The sequence below is a fragment of the Aedes aegypti genome, chromosome 1, assembly GCF_002204515.2.
Source record: "Aedes aegypti strain LVP_AGWG chromosome 1, AaegL5.0 Primary Assembly, whole genome shotgun sequence".
Classification (NCBI taxonomy): Eukaryota; Metazoa; Arthropoda; class Insecta; order Diptera; family Culicidae; genus Aedes; species Aedes aegypti.
In genome coordinates, this window is record NC_035107.1 from 94,321,510 (window position 1) to 94,339,842 (window position 18,333).

At 36.1% G+C, this 18,333-nt stretch overlaps 1 protein-coding gene across 1 annotated transcript in view; it reads right to left on the reverse strand.

Annotated features, from left to right (window-relative positions):
• Positions 1 to 18,333, reverse strand: part of LOC5570598 — a 434,882-nt gene that overhangs the window by 94,318 nt on the left and 322,231 nt on the right. The window contains exon 5 of the mRNA XM_021842919.1: positions 9,057 to 9,347. Coding sequence (XP_021698611.1) covers positions 9,057 to 9,347 — 291 coding nt within the window. The remainder of the gene's footprint in view (positions 1 to 9,056; positions 9,348 to 18,333) is intronic.

An 18,333-nucleotide genomic window follows, 5' to 3' on the forward strand; every position in this document is an offset into this window, starting at 1 on the left:
AACAAAAACACCGTAATAGCTCTACCACGCCAACCGATGTGGTGGTGGTTCACTCGTTGCAGCTAGCGACCTCGACCAGGTGATAATGGAATTAAACTCAGGTGACGATAATTGGGGGCGAATCTCAGTCGTGCTTGATTCAATTTGCAACGTTCTCGGCTTGGCTTGTAACCTTGCTCCAGTGAGATCCCAAATTGGATTGAAGCCAGGAATTAACGAAGGTTGATGAGAAGACTGCTGATTCCAGGATTTTCACACTAAAGATTCTTTTTCATGGCATTTCGTCTCCATTGGAACAGAGTCTGCTTCTCAGCTTAGTGTTCAATGAGCACTTCCACAGTAATTAACTGCGAGCTTTCTTTGCCAAAGTTGATATTTTTGTTGTATACCTGTTTAGTCCATGAGGTAAATTTAAAAATATAACCTAGATTTTATGCTACCGATGCAATTTGGTTGAAAAATTCATGTGGCCCGCGGGTCGGACTTATTTTTGCCTCGCTAGCTAAATACTTGATACAGATTAAAATTTTTATACATGGATCTGTTAGATATACTAATCAGCTTTCCTTTGAGGTAAAAGTGTCTAATGTTGAAATTGTTTTGCGAACGCACCATTTTTTTAATCAAAGATCTAAATTTTCAATAATTGCTACAAGATTTCTAAAGGTTTACAATTTAAATTTGTCATGAAATCCCCCTGCGATTCTTTGAAGGATCCTTTCGGGCAGAACTTTTGTGATTTTTGCATAAGTTCTTCCAGTCAGTTACTATTCTTGGATTTTCAAAAGATTTGCAAGGATTCTTTCAAAAACCTTGAAAAAACTTCAGTGGATTTCTTTTTCTTGTTTTTTTTTTACAGATTTTTTCCAAGAACAACTACCGTAGCTTCGTCAAAGATAAATCTAATCTTTTTCCAAGAATTCTTGCACAGTATTAAAGAGATAATATAATAATTATATTCCTTAGGATTCTTTTTAATGGTTTTTATCATGCATTCCACAAAAGATGCTTTCCAGAATTTTACCAAATATTCCTTCATTAGCCTGCAAAACGGAGAGTCGACAATAAGGAAGGAGCGAACAACACAACTCTGGTCTTCACTAGTTCACAAGTTGATCGGAAAGCAGATGGAGCGCGTTATTAAGCCGATCAACAAGCGGATCTGCGTATTGAGGATTCTGCGTTAGTAACAACAGCCTGATTAACGTCTATGAACTGACAAACGACAAACCCGATGACGCAAAGTGCATTTTATAAATGTCTCAACAAGACCTATGGAGAATGTCCAAAACAGGACGTGAAAATTGTCATCGGCGACGCTAATGCGCAGGTCAGAAGAAAGGACTTCTTCGGCCCTAAAACTGGGACGGAGAGCCTTAATTCAGTTACTAACGACAACAGCTCACGTTTAGTGAACTTTGCTGCCACCAGGGGGATGGCATCAGTAGCACCTACTTTGCAAGCAATAACATTCGTAAGCACACCTGGCGACATTTTTCCGACGTCATCGTTATTAGAACGACTCAGACCACTATCTCGTTGTATGCAAAATTCGAGCGCGGTTATCAACCGTTTAGAGTTCCAGAAATCGGCAATATCTGTGTTTATTGAAATATTGATCCAACGCCTATCAGCAGCTGGTGTAGCAGCGGACTACCATCAAAATCTGGACGAGTAGATGTGCGAAATCATCTAGAGCATCAACCTCAGCAATCTGTGAGAGTCAGTCTACGGAGCGGTGAGTACAGTGGCGCGAGAAGTGTTAGGTACTGATCAACGAAGACCAAGAAACGATTGGTTCAACGAGGAGTGCCAGAGAATGACGGACGAGAAGAACGTGGCTATAGAAGCCGGATGTTGGTGAGTGGTACCTGTCAGAACAAAGAACGGTACAAGGAAGCAAGGGCAGCCGATAAACGGATTCATTGCATAGAGAAGAAGAAGCATGAAGATGCAGTAATTGCTCAGGCGCAAGAAGCTATGGAACAGAGCGGTATGCGCCGGTTCTACGAATCTGTTAATGGTGCGCGGAGTAAAACAGCGCCGTTCGGCTCCCACCATGTGCAACGACCGTGAAGGAAACTTGCTAACGTATAAAACAATCGTAGCCGCGAGGTAGCAAGAGTACTGATGCGTGCAATGCTTGATGGATTGAAATCATGTGTGCAGGTGGTGGACGAGATAACGTTTCGACAAAATGTTAGGCTGGTCACGTTGCCCGAATGCCGGAACAACGACATGCATCGCATCTTGATTTCGTATATGCTTGCTAAATTCTTTACAATATAATATTTATAGACATAATGAATAGGTAAATTTTAAGAATCACGCGGAAAACGCCCAAGTGTATGCAATTTCCTAAGGAAGCTTGACCACATTTAATCTGAACTCTTTGTAATCTGTACCCCGCTAACTTGCACATCGTTCAGGATAAAAATGAATCAAACGTCATTTAGTTCATGGAACAGAATAAAGTGAAATGGAACGCTGTGGAACGGAACGTAGAATCAAAACAAAACAGTGAAAGAGGTTGCCAGAAACACGTTTCTAGGGATGTTCAAATTAAAAATGAACCCCGATAGTTTGCATGTGGTACTGTTCAAATTAGCGGGGGTGCACGGTATCTATAGAAAAATCAAATATTTCAACCGAATAAGCAAATTGGTATGAGTTCTGATGATGAAAACTAGTTTTGAGATATATCTAAAGCATCCTTACAAACTTTCTGATTTATACCATGTTTAAATCCTTGTTTAGAACTATAAGTTTAAGGATGTTTGTCAATACTGTGTTGTACATGATTTTGAAATTTTTCATTATTTTCATAGAATTAAACATTCTTTAACGCAAAAAACTTAGCAACATACAAATCGACAATAGTTACGACAAACAACTTTCATTCATTGCAGGTTACATTGATATTTGTGCTCCATTTAGAAGAAATAAAATCGTGTGACTTGGTGATCAATTTCACCCGAATTTACGGTACTCGTTCTTATGAATGCAACCAATTTTCGAAAATTTGGTCATTATCGAAAGAGTATGCTGCTCTGCTAGTTTCTTGTAAGTGCAAAGTTCAGGGCTGTGCAAATGTCAATATTATCGAGTATATCGGTAATATGATTCCGGGTCATTTGGCCGAATGCCGTTTGGCCGAACGCCATTTGGCCGAATGCCGTTTGGTCGAAATTGAAAACAAAAGTGAACTGCAGTTAGCATGGATATAGAATGAATTTCAAAGAACTTATTCAACTTATTAATAGATCTGACATCAACAAGTCTTGGCTTCTTCTTTTCACAACGGAGAAATAATGTGCTTCTTTGACGTAAGTGTTCACCGAGTCGTTTATTGATATACGCAAGCAACGGTGCAGTTCTCAGTTCAGATGTTGCATTCTTAATCTTGGAGGAGAATGATATCTCACCTAAGTTAACCCTTGAGCTAAAAAAATATATTTTAAATACAATGTATTATAAGCTTTAATTCCAATAACTATGAAAAATATTTCTCTCTTGAAAGAACAGCCTATGATCAAAAGAAGGAGAAATCTCTTATGAAAATTTAAACAAGTGTAATGCATATAATCATTTGATCAGTACAACTACAAAGAACTGCCGATGATTTAAAGAAGGTATAATTCCCAATTAAAATATAAGCTAAAATATTGCCGATAGTAATGGAACTAGTAGAATTCGGAAGAATAGCCTATGTTTAAAAGAATAAAAAATTGCTGATGAAATTATTAAAAAAAAAATCACACTTGAAACCTTATTACACCGATGGTAATTCAAAGGCAAATTAATCATCACTTCAGAGTCTCAACGCGATGTGTGGAGTTCACAACTTCGTCCTAAATTGAAGGGTCAATGTTATCATTCTCTTGGAGCTCTTATATAGTGACAAACATGACGTCCTGTCCCATCATAAAAGTCAACAAATTAATTAGCTTATCAGTTATTGGGCCACACTTATGAAATTTTTGTTCTTGATTCGGCCAAATGGCATTCGGCCATATGACCCTTTCGGCCAAATGGTATTCGGCCAGATGGCGTTCGGCCAAACGGCATTCGCCCAAATGGCGTTCGGCCAAATGGCCGGACACCATCGGTAATATCGATATTATTGGGCCAATTTTTTCGAATCGATGTTCGATATTTCTCGGTCCGATATTTTTCGATATCGCATTGAGGTCCAGTTTTCCGAAAAGCTGGCAAAGCTCAATTCATAAACTGAGTTTAACTATCACATAGTTAAGAACAAAAACGAGAAATGTCTGCACATGTCCAAAAACCTTAATTTTTGCTTAAATTTTTCAAAAGTCAACCAATTTATTTTTATCAAAACCGGTGCCAATTTGGGTTTCAGCATTTTTTTTTGATAATGATGATGATGATAGTCAGCTACAGAGAACCCTGTTATCCAATCCCAACCTAGCCCATCCTGAAAATATTTGTGTCCACTAACCTCCAGCTGCCACGAGTACCCTGGCTCCATCCCGTACCAAACTTGGTAGATTTTCCTAATTGTTAACAAATACAAACATCAATTTCGGCCTCGAAAAAATGGTAAAAAAAGATGATGATGGTCTCGCTACATACCCCTGCAGAGGTTTGACCTAGACGATTATCTGTTAGATGACGAACCCCTCTACCGGCCGCTTTACATTTTTATCACAAAAAAATATTCGAACAGCGATTACTTTTTTGTTTTTCGATTTTTTTTCACAAGCCCTCAAATAACTCTTCTTTTTTAAGAATCTGAGCCAATATTGATCATTGATCAAATGGTTTTGCAGATTTTTAGATTTTCCTTGGGGGACTGACGTTTCCCATACACAAACATATTTGGCCACCAATTTGTTTTGAGTCATAGTTTCTTATCAGTAAAAATGATTCTGTGATGTTTTGTGACAAGTTTGATAATAATTTTGTCTTTTGAAGTCAGCTGATTCATAAATTGTGGGTGATTCAATTGCGTGGGGTGACTGTATCTATCAAAAAAAAAAAAACTAAAATGTGGGCTAGGCAATGTCAGGTTATAAGGACCTTCCCTGAAAAAAATCATGGAAATTGGTTGAGTTGTCTCCAAGAAATCTAAAAATTCCAAATAATGTTTTTTTTTTTCTTAAAGATTTCAAGATAGTAAGATACGGCCAGATTGGCACCCGGAATAAAAATGTTCGTTACTCCAAGACGGTTGCACCAATTTGCTTAATTTTTTCACAGCAGACTCTCATTGATGTATTGTTTCGAAGAGCAAGTGATCGAATATTGTAAAAAAAATCTGTAGCCTGGGATATTTATGTGGATTATGACAAAACGTCGGTCCCCCAAGAAATTTCGGAATATCTCCAGATACACATGACCAATTATTAATCTCGACACAGTTTTTCAAAATAAAAGAGTTTTGAGAAATTTTTAAAAAATGGTGCGAAAACATCTATAAACAAAAATATAAAGCTGCCGGTAGATATATGGTCCGTAACTGATTCTTATACAGCCATTCCATGAAAAACCGATCTAGTGGGTCACCAAATTCCGTGGAAATTTACTATTTGTTCCTTATCCAAAATAAGGATACACGTGTTTTTGGATTTTTTGATTAGGGTGACCATTTCCGAAATAGGGTGACCATAAAAATCGCGATTTTGCTTAATTTTTATTTAAAAAAAAAAAATATAAATTTTGAACCGTTCGACCGATTTTCAATCTTTTTGGACGAAATGAAAGCTAAAGATTTTAACTTTTCAGGAAAAATGTGATACTTCAAAAAAAAAAAATTTTTCACATGAAAAAAAAATCAATAGTTTCCATTTTTTGTGTTTTGAAGGCATCGGGACCAAAGGGGCTATTGCTGTTCTCATTTTTTCTTGAATGTTCAGAAAATTTTACGTTTACTGTCAAATTTTCAGCGATGTATATTTCTTAGTTTTTGAGATATATTTTTTTGAAAATAAAAAAGCAGTCATTTTTCATCGGCACACACTGTAGGTCTCAGCGTATTAGATTTTTATTTTTAAAATAATCATAACTTTTGAACAGTTCAACCGATTTCCAATCTTCCATCAAATTCCAATTCCAATCCAATAAAAGCTTAAGATTTCAATTTCTTAGAAAAACGGTGACCCACTAGATCGGTTTTTCATGGAATGGCTGTATATATGTATTGTATGTAAAATTATCAATGAATGTTCTTTTGAAGGTCGGACTTTTTATAAGGCCGACGCGACAAAAGTTTTATTGATGGCTGAAATCGGACTAAGAAATATCGGATATTGTATCGATAAAGTTGACCCGATTGATACGACTATTTCAATTATTTAACAAATTTAGTTAGATGCAAAACTTTGAGCCTACTAGCTTGGATAAGTTTTAACTTTTTGTTATGTAGTATTTTTAAAATGCTTGTATTATTTTTCTGTTCACAATAATTAAAAATGTATTCTGACTTTTTGAAAACTTGACTCAGACGATAGTTCAATCAGGTCTGCGACATTTACGACACTGCCTCTACAATTGAAGCTATCAACGCACATGAGTGAGGAGCTGATATGAATCGAAGCAGTTCTACATTTTAGAACTGTTTCAGATTCAGAAATCTTTTCCTCCTCATCTCAGTACGTCTGTCCATTGTTTAAGACGATCGTGCGCAGATGGGTAGAGGGCCGATTAATTCACAACCCAGACAACCAGAAATCGCATAAAAGTTCACGTTATAACTCGTTTATTCATACTAATTACACAAACCCGCAAAATACCGTGGATGAAATCGTCGGATTGATTAGTTTCCTCGCATAAAACACTTTTTTCTGAGTTCATTTGTACATTTTGTTTCGTCCCGTATACTCGTACAAAGTAAGTCGAATCAATCCGTAGCAGCTGTCAAATCAACATTTGTTATCATAAGTTAAGTCGCATAAGACCACAGGTTAGTTCGGTAGAATATTTATTCACTCGCATTGCATGTTATTATTCATCACATGATATTTGCACGCATATCGCCTCCACTTTTGTATGTAGAAGGCCTTTTCGCGACATCTTATAAGTGAAATTTTGCACATACAAAGCCTCCAGGTGATTTCGTTATATGTACATTTTGGTTGTCTGGGAAAGGAAACATATGGGCTGATCCCAAACTGATATGTCTACCAGATATCGGGGCCGAGTCGGGTTAAATTGTACCCGATGTTGGACCAATGTTTGGTTGATATCGGGTTAAAGTCGAGTTTGCAGAATACGTTTCATAAGCATTAAGATTCATTGGAAATCTTCAGAAATATGACTATTTCCGTAAAACTGGTTGCGGATAATATAATCAGTCATGTTTGTATTTCCAATAATGTATAAATTATCCGGAGCTATATCCAAGTGGGCATCGCTTCCAGCAGCATATTCAGAACCATTAGAAGCACTCAAACTTTAAGATTTTCAAAGATGATGCTTCCCGAAGCATTACAAGCACCGACGGCTGCCATGACCCCTCTATACTAGGTTCCAGGAGCTCCGGGGGATGTAACGGCTTTAGGACATTTCGTCGAATGACATTTGGTCGAATGACGTTTGGTCGAATGCCTTTTGGTCGAAAAGACATTTGGTCGAAAGGACATTTGGTCGAATTGCTTTGAAACATTTATTTTGGTCGAATGACCTTTAGTTAAACGGAAATTTGGTTGAAAGCTTATTTTCAAATGATTTATTGAAAGATCATTTGGTTAAATTGATTATTGTTTTCTAAGTTTTGCAAAGATGGTAAAATAACGTATTCTTTTGAATGATCTGAATCATTTGCTGTTGTTGAATAAAAAACGGGACGTTTTATGTAGTTTTTGTTTAAATTCCATACACTTTTTTTATTTATAATTTGAGGTTATGTCACAATCGAGGATTTTGATGATTATTCATATGAAATTTTTAGAAGTAGGTTTTTTGTACATGGACTGATATATTTAACTCTAGTGAATTTATTATTCTTCAAAAATAGCATCATTCTTTTGAAAACTGCTCAACAAGTTATTTTATTGCCCAACGATGTGAACATAATGTTTTTATTATTTATTGTTCTTTTGAAATGGCATCGTTCTTTGTACGGAACCAGAGATAGTGCTCGGGATCTTTCTTTGAATTTCGGGTCTTGCAGCCAATGGACGTGGGTTAGATTTTTAAATGCGGAAATCAGAATTAAAACGGCAGGAAAAGTTTACTTTAAGGAAAACCTTTATGGTGAAGTGAATGTTAGGTCTCGGTAAATCTACTTATGGTCAATTGGCTTATCGCGACTTCCAGCTCAATAACATTCCCCAAGCAAACAGTTTTGCAGCAGTTTTGCAACAGAATTTGCAGTAAAAGCTTTTAATTATTAAAATTTAAAGTTGTGATAAATCTATGTATCGGGGAAGAGAAGACGAGTTGACTGAGGCGTCAAAAGTTGTCTTGCTTCCATTTATGATCAGTTTATCTCGAATCTCATCTCCAATATACCTGAACGGAAAAGCAGCATAAAACGTCAAAAAACGCAAGAGGTTGATCAATATGTTGGGAGAGTGTCCACCGAATTAAATAACGAAAATTTGCCTATCGCATATAGACTGTTGATAAAATGGCTCATAGTTTTTCAATTATTCAAACACTCTTGTATTAGCGACAAAATGCTACTCTTGACGATAGTCTCACTAAATGTATACCTTTGTTTTCATACTATTTAGATTCGACCACTATCCTTTCCACGAAATGTCGGTTCGACCAAATATTATATGCTTCCTATTGCAACTAAACCTTTTCGACCTAATGTCTATTCGACGAAATGTCCGTTCGACCAAATGTCTTTCGACCAAATGTCATAGATTGATTCAAAACATATCCGGAAACACATAAATATGGGAATATATATTTTTAGGGGTGATGTTTTATGCTTCATATCAACTGTTGATATAATTGTGTTTTAATATAGATATGCCTTCCTGGTTTGGATGGCACTGAGGGTAGTGGCCCATTTGAGGCACTGTCATAGATTCATGATGTATGGATTGAATTTCTATTCAAAATAATCTCAAACTCACCGTTCTGCTTGAATATCGCCTCGCAAGCATCATCCGCATCCAAGTGGTTCGGCAAACTTCCGCAAAATTTATTCCTATCGCCAGAATTGATCCCATTCTCGGACCCCTGGCAGAACCCATCCCGATACTCGCAGTCATCATCGGTGCACTCTCCCCGGTTCTCTATGAACTCACTGCCTGGAGTTAAATCCGGTGGCACCGGTTTGGCCACGTGATTTTTTCCACCGTTGTTGTTGTTGTTATTGTAATTCGGATACTGATACGATTGCGCTTGGTCCGATTTTAAATTATCTGTAACGAGAGCGAGAAAGGGGGAACGTACACAAATTAGAATTCAAATCAAAAAGCGAGCAGCTTTGATGTAAGTTTCCAAGCTAATCCCCGAAAAGGGCAAATCGCCATCAGGTAAGCCTCTTTGATGTCCGGTGTCAACAAAATATTGGTCCCCATAATGCCAAGTATACCCTTGGACCTTTTTCCCACTCCGTAGATTAGCCATTACCTAGGCGAAAGGTAAACGACACCTCTCTTCCCGGAGGGGTCACTTTCCATTCCGGGTAATGAAAATCCTTTTCGATTCGGGTTTCCAGGAAACATCCCGGAATGGGCTTATTTTCGGTGGGAGTGCAAATTTTCAATAACCTTTTCGCATTTGTTTCAGTTTTGTATAGAATCTTATAAGATTATAAGATTATAAGACCACATATATGTGATATGGTAAGCGAATGATTGCTTGTTGTTTGATGCTTTTTTATGATAGTGATAAAAGCAAACTTACGTTTCCTTTTTTTATCGAAGTTCCTTTTTAGATCTTTTTAAACATTAAATTCAACATTGGATATTCTATGTAACTTATTACTACCAGGGAGAAAGCATCAGAATCCTCTGCAGAGTTTTCTTCCTGGTATTACAACTGCTAGTCCAGCATACAACATAGCTGACCTAAAATTTGTTTGAAGATCAAAAGATTGTTTTTAAGACACAGTTTTGCTTTTCTATTAATAAGGCGATAAAGACATTTTACATATTTGTTACATTTGGCTTGAATGCCTTCAGTGTGACTTTTGAAAGTTAATTTTTTTTATCTAACATGAGCCATAGATACTTAACTTCATCTGACCAATTTATCCCAGAGGTATCTCAGGTAGGCCAGATGTGAAAATATTGTATAATATTGGTCCCCGAATGCTGCCTTGAGAAACACCAGCTCTTACAAGAAGTAATTGAGAATTGTAATTCTGATAATTACCCTAAAGTTTACTATTAGGCAAATAACTTTGGATTATTCTAACAATGTATAGTCACGACATGAACCAGCCACCACAGGTGCAACGTCACATGCACCGTCATCACCTTTGGATCGGACCACTGCCACGTGCTATGCAACGTCAACACCTTTATGCCCAACAGCCGGAATTGCTAGGTCAGCAGTTCAATTCTACAAAACCACCGGACTGACCGTGACCGGTGTTCAGTTTATTTTTATCCGTGTTTCATTGCGTTTCGGCTTAAGTAATAAAGTGATTTAGTGAGGAAAATCAGTTAAGTGTTTTTTAAAAAGCCCGAACCGCCAGCAAACCCAGGATTGGCGCAGCCGTGCAGTGCTCGAAAAACAATTTCGCGAAAAACAGTGTAGTGACTCTGGTCTACCAGCCAGAATCGAAGTGAACCCGCGAAAGCATTCGCTAACATCGAGGGTGCAGCGGAGTTGAGGTTCCACCGCGTGAAGTTGGACGTCGAGAGAACCCACGCACAACGATTGCAAGGTGAGTGTTTTTTTTTCTTTATCCTCTATTCCACACCGAAATACGAGTGAAAGTGAAAACATCGCCTAGGTTGGCGTTTTATTTTTCCGTGAGTTTGAAGCCCGTTCTAAGAGAAAGGCTCGAACTCATTAAGAAAATAAAATTTGCTAAACCCCTGGAGTGAGAAGAGTTCTAAGAGAGCTTCCCCTCCAACCGAAATTGTGAAGTTCTAAGAGAATTACATTTCGGGAGTCATACGAGTTCCGAGAGATCGTACGGCTCAAAACAAATAAAACTATAGCTTGCTTTTCTCTTCTAAGTGCATGTCATGCCAAAGGAGCATAAAGTAAGAAACAGTCTGAAGCAAACTCACCACTTGTTATCTAAAATTAGAAACAGCGCGTGCGTGTCTTCAGATTCAGACAGCTCAGAGTCTACCGATTCGGGAGACTTAGCGCATATTCCAATAAAGAACATCCCTTCACTAGAAATCCTTTCTTTAAACGACAACAACAATATGGAAGAAGTCAATGCCAAACTGCAAACGATGATGCAGATGATGGAGGCACTGGCAAAACAACAAACAGAACATGCCACGTATTTCAGTCAAATTCAAACGCAAACAAATCAAACTCAAGAAAACGTTATCGCACATCAACCTATAAGTAACATCGACCAGCTATTCAAAATTCCAGACCCGATCAAAATGATCCCCATATTTGACGGCAATAGAAAACAATTAAGTTCATGGCTGGAAACAGCAGAAGAAACCCTTAATGTATTAAAACCACATGTATCAGCTCAGCAGTTTAGAATGTACTTTACTGCGGTATCTAATAAAGTTCAAGGCAAAGCAAAAGACATTCTTTGCTTAGCCGGAAATCCGGACAAATTTGAAGATTTAAAAGAAATATTGACGAACGCGTTGGGAGATAGACACGAATTGTCAACATACAAGAGCCAATTATGGCATTGTAAAATGACCGAAGATATGTCTATCCATACTTACTACAAAAAATCCAAAGAAATAATACAAAATATTAAGACTCTAGCAAAACAAAAAGATACATACAAAAATCATTGGGACGCCATTAACGAGTTCATTGAAGAGGATGCGCTAGCAGCCTTTATATCTGGACTCTCAGAACCGTACTTTGGTTATGCACAAGCTGCACGACCAAAGGATATTGAGGATGCATACGCATTCTTATGCAAATTCAAATCTAAACAAGTTGTAGCTCGAAACCTGAATCAAGACCAAAAATTCAACAAAAACAAAATATTTGAAAATAAATCCCAAGGATCATCAAATTTCAATCAAAATAAGAAACCTTTTATAAAAACCGAACATAAAGATACAACTGAACCAATGGACACAAAAACTACTCGGAGTCGGTTAACCATAAATAATCATGTAACGGAAGAAGAGGAAACTCAATCACATTTAAATTCAGAAACTGAATCTGATGAAGAAGTAGATCTAGATCTAAATTTTCACTTGGTCAACCCTACACAAAAAACAACCTAAATTACCTCCCATATTTAAAACTGAATCATCCTAAAACAAAAAAGCAGTTAAAAATATTAATCGATACTGGGGCAAACAAAAATATTATTTCACCAAACATAATAGAATCCGTTAAAACCGTACCGAATACACAAATCAGTAATGTTTGCGGAGTCAACAACGTCACTTCGAAAGGAGAACTCGATCTTTTCGGAAATACGTTTAAACCTTTGCAATTTTACGTAATGAAATTTCATTATTTTTTTGATGGAATTCTGGGGTCAGAATCCCTTGCAAAACTTAAAGCACAAATCAACTATGAGAATGAAACCATTACGTTAAGGGATAAACAATTTTCATACTCAAAATTCTACCCTGCAAAAAAACTTTACAATCATTTCATAACTATTGATACAATGAACAACGGAGACTGGTTGGTACCCACATACCAAAAACTTCATAAAAAAGTTTTCATTCTACCAGGACTATATAAAGCACATAATAATAAATCGACCATCCATGTTATTTCTGCAACCAAAAACATAGAAAATCTTCCAAAACTTCAACTGACAGTAAACAATTTTGAAACAATTCTCCCAGAAAAGATTGACTCTCAACATATTTCCAAAAATGATATAGAGTCTATAATTAGAACCAATCATCTTTCGAAACTAGAGAAACAAGAACTGCTTTGCACTCTCTTCAAACACCAAGAAGTGATCCAAAAGAAAGGAGAAAAACTTTCATGTACGTCAGCTACAAAACATAAAATTATAACAACAAACGATTCTCCCATTTATACAAAAAACTATCGCTACCCACACCACTTTAAAGGCGATATCCAACAGCAAATTGAAGAAATGCTAGACAATGGCATCATTAGGCCTTCGAAAACCCCATACTCTTCACCGATATGGGTAGTACCGAAAAAACTTGACGCGTCAGGCAAAAGAAAGGTACGCGTCGTAATAGATTATAGGAAGCTGAACGAGCTCACTATTGACGACAGATACCCTATGCCTCAAATAGAGGATATTCTGGATAGCCTCGGAAAGTCATCGTACTTCACAACGATCGACTTAAAGTCTGGTTTCCATCAAATCCCGATGGATCCTGCCCATATAGAAAAAACAGCTTTTTCAACGGACAAAGGACATTTTGAATTCACGAGAATGCCCTTTGGCCTAAAGAATGCTCCTGCTACATTCCAGAGAGCAATGAACAATATCCTAGGAGATTATATCGGCACCAAATGTTATGTCTATCTTGATGACATAATTATTAACGGATATAATCTAAAAGACCATTTAGAAAATCTTAGCCTTATCCTGAAACGCTTATCGGATTTCAACTTAAAAATCCAACTCGATAAGTGTGAATTTCTCAAGCGAGAGACCGAATTTCTAGGGCATATAATTTCAAATGAAGGTGTCAAACCTAACCCCGAAAAAATAGATAAAATTCTGAAGTGGCCTCTACCAAAAACGCAGAAAGAGATTAAACAGTTTCTGGGTTTAGTAGGTTATTACAGAAGATTTATTAAGGATTTTTCAAAAATAACTAGACCTATGACCAAATATCTCAAGAAAGATTCATCAATCAATATAAATGATTCATCGTATCACACAGCATTTGATACGCTCAAAGGGATAATTGCCACAGATCAAGTTTTAGTCTATCCCCAGTTTGATAAGCCTTTCATCGTAACAACAGATGCTTCAGGATATGCATTAGCTGCAGTTCTATCTCAGATACAAGACAATATAGAACGCCCAATCGCCTTTGCATCCAGAACACTAAACGATGCAGAAACCAGATACGCTACCAACGAAAAGGAAGCGCTGGCAATCATATGGGCCGTGAATAAATTCAGACCATATCTTTACGGGACTAAATTTACTTTAGTAACTGACCATAAACCTCTGACTTTTATTAAAAGTTCAGAGAAAAATCCAAAAATTTTGCGATGGCGCCTAGATCTGGAAGATTATGACTATGAAGTCAAGTACAGAGAAGGCAAATCAAATGTAGTAGCAGATGCACTAAGCAGAAGGCCTGTTGAAGTAAATATTAATGAAACCAATAATGATGAAATTCCTTATTTTTCAGGTTCCGAAGATCTTGAAGATGATGCAGATTCCATTGCCAATAACTCCCCTGAATCCCATGATTCCCTTGATTCCCAAACTGTTCACTCAGCTGATGATTCAGCTAATAACTATATTCATTTCACGGAACGCCCTTTAAATTATTTCAAAAATCAGATAATATTCCGTATTTCCCGTATAGATACTATTATCCAAGAAACCCTTTTCCAAAACTACCATAGAACAATAGTATCTCAGAAAACCTACACAAAAGAAAATATCACACATCTTTTGAAAATCTTCCACAATGGTAGACAAACAGCCCTTATGGCACAGAATATCTTATCCAGACGGTACAGGAGTCCTTTAAAGAAAACTTCAATCAAAAAGGTCATTTCGTTTTTACTAACAATATGGTCGAAGACGTGCAAAATGAAGAAAGACAGAATCAAATAATAATAAATGAACACAATAGAGCTCACCGAGGTATAACTGAAGTCGAAGCCAAAATTAAAAGATCATATTTTTTCCCAAATATTTACTCAAAAATCAGAACCTTTATAAACTCATGTGAAATATGCAATACTCACAAATATGAACGCAGACCATTTAACATAAAAATTTCACCCAGGCCAATAACAGAAAAACCATTAGATAGAGTCCACATGGACATATTCATCATAGATAAATGCAGCTTCTTATCTCTAATAGATTCATTCTCTAAACATTTACAGTTAATAGTTTTGAAATCGAAAAATCTTGTACATGTGCAGAAAGCACTAGGAAAATATTTCAGCTCCTTTGGAGTACCCAGAGAAATTGTCACCGACCATGAAACCACTTTTCAATCAATTCAACTAAGAAATTTCCTTAGCCAGCTAGGGGCACAAATTCATTACGCCGCTTCGTCAGAATCGAATGGACAAATAGAGCGTACACATTCTACTATAATAGAAATTTTTAATACCAACAAGCACAAATTCAGAGGAATGGGTACAAAATCAATTGTAAAATTATCCGTTGCATTATATAACAACTCTGTACACTCTTCAACTAAATATACTCCAAATGAAATATTGTTCAACCAGAATAATATTGTTAACCCGGAAGAAATTATAAGAGACGCCCAAGAGCTATTCCTTAAAGCAAAATTGAACATGGGTAAAGCACAAAAACAAATGATTTCTCAAAATTCTAATAAGGAAGACCCTCCAATTATAAATGATGGGCAAGAAGTTTATGTTATTCCAAATATTCGCACAAAGACTCAACCCAGAGCCAATAAAACAAATGCAAATGAAGTCACAGACAGAACATTCAAAAACAACCGTCACATTAAAAGACATAAAAACAAAATCAAAAGACCGAAAAAAATGTAACACCATTTACTTTTATAACTTTTTGCTTCCAGATGCTTCACTACTTTATCACATTCACCCTCATTCTCACAAACATCTCATGTCAAGACCTAACTATCAGGAATCTTCATAATGATTTGATAATGATGCAAGAAAACAGCCTATGTAGAATTCAGACAGGAAATATCCGAGTTGTACACCCGATCAACCTAACAGACATAGAAATTACTATCAATCAACTCACAAATTTGGTGTAAGGTACAGTGGGGGAAGTGTATCAGTGGGGTAAGTGGATCATTTGTCAATATAAAGCATAAATACATATTCAAGTTGAATGTTTTCGCACCATTGCTTCGTTTTAGGTTATGTTTTTACGCCCACACTGATACTATTGCAAAACTGGTACTACACGTACACTAACACAAGCAAACTTGTTAGCTGCAAAAAGTAATTAATTTGAAAATTGTTTTCCATCAATCAAAAATCCATTGTATCTCTGTCTAAAAACGAATTCTATTATTTTTTCGACACATGGTGAGCATTTCAGTTCTAATTGAATGAATCACAATGAAAAATATGTCCTTTTTATAAATAAATACAAATATATTGGACATGGTACACTTACCCCTACTTTTCAATGGGGTGGGGTAAGTGGATCAAGAATAATTATCATTTATTGGCAGACTGCTTACGATAATTTTAATAAGCTTAAATAGCCGCAAATGTTGTTTTCTTTTATTTTGTTCATTCCCAGCTTGAATTTGTCAAATTGACCATAGAAAATTTGAATTAATCCACCTAAAAGTTTTTTTAACCTTTCTGGTATAAAAAAAATATAAAAAAGAATAATAATTTCAAAATTCACACGAAACTTTTCGTGATTTATCTAAGTTGAGTTGTAAAAGAGCAAAATATACTAATTTTCCAATCGAAAGCATAGTATCGTACTTTATTTGACCATATAAATTGTTCTAGACAGATGATACACATATATTCATAAATAAAATAGAACGATTTCAGTTTGTTATTCAAAAATAAATGTAACTAATATTTTTAAACCAAGAGTGTTTTTCGAAAATATCGTTAGGAATTATCTTAAAATACTTCTGTATAATTTATGCGTATAAATGGATGAATTTTCTCCAAATTTTTTTACTTACAATGTATTTTTTTTGTTCAAATTAGTATGAGCTAATATATTCATACTTTTTATTATATTTTGATTAAATAAAGATACTTTTTAATTTTAAAGTATTAAAATGTAACATTACTAGCACTAATAACAAAAACGAGGATTATATGATTCTTATTAAACATAATCACACTACATTTATTTCGGAAACAGATTTTTTTTAATGGTGATCCACTTACCCCACCATGGTGAAACAAGTGAATCATTTGGCGCAAATTTTCTAGTCTCTCATACTCAATACATAACAATCAGAAAAATCGGAATAAATGACGATTTGAAGTATAATAGTCCCTTATATGTTATCCACAGAAAAAAGTTTGAGTTACATTATTCACGTTAGCTGTACATAACAATGAAGCTAACTATTTATTTTTCTGTATCCACTTACCCCACGGTACCTTATCGTAATCAAAATAATAACGCTTTATTTGAAATTAGTAAATACAAGATACGAGAATTGTACTCTAATTTTATGCAAATCAAACCAATATCGCACAAACGGTCCAAAAGATGGGACATCATCGGCACAGCGTGGAAGTGGATAGCGGGCAGCCCAGATGCTCAAGACCTACGGATAATCGACAGAAGCCTCAATGAACTTGTCAACGAAAATAATCATCAAGTAAAAATTAATCACCAAATCGGCAAAAGAATTTCGGAACTTACAACCACCATCAACGAACTAATCGAAAAACAACAAATCAATCAAATCATTCTCGATGAACTTGACGTGATCACCACCATACTGAACATAGATACACTCAACAAAATTCTAACAAGCGTTCAAGAAGCGATACTCTTTTCTAAAATGCACGTCACAAACAGCAGAATGTTATCTGGCAACGAAATTCATCTGATCAAGGATATACTCAGAAATCAAGGAGTCCAGCTAGACATCCCGGAAGAAGCACTCAATTTTGTTACACCAAAAATGGCAACTAGCGAAAATACTTTACTCTACATATTACATGTTCCAGAATTGGAGACAGAAGAATCGACAATCATGCGAATCCACCCATTGAGTCAAAATGATTCGATTATTAAGACTTACCCTCAATTCCTTATCAAACAAGCAAAACAACTCTTCACCACTGCAAAACCAGACGACTACGTCCAAAGACACAGTTTTATCAAAGAATTCAAGGATCTGTGTATTTATCCACTCATCATGGGAACAGAGCCACAATGTCTCATGGAAATCAACGCAGAAACTACAACCAAACTAATAACCAATAACAAAATTCTTATCTCAAATGCAAAAAACCAAGAATTACGCTCAAATTGCGGTCCTAGCGACAGATACTTATCTGGAAATTTTATAGTATCGTTCTCAATTTGTACAATCGAATTTATGGACCAAAATTTCACATCTTCCGAAAAAAATAAGT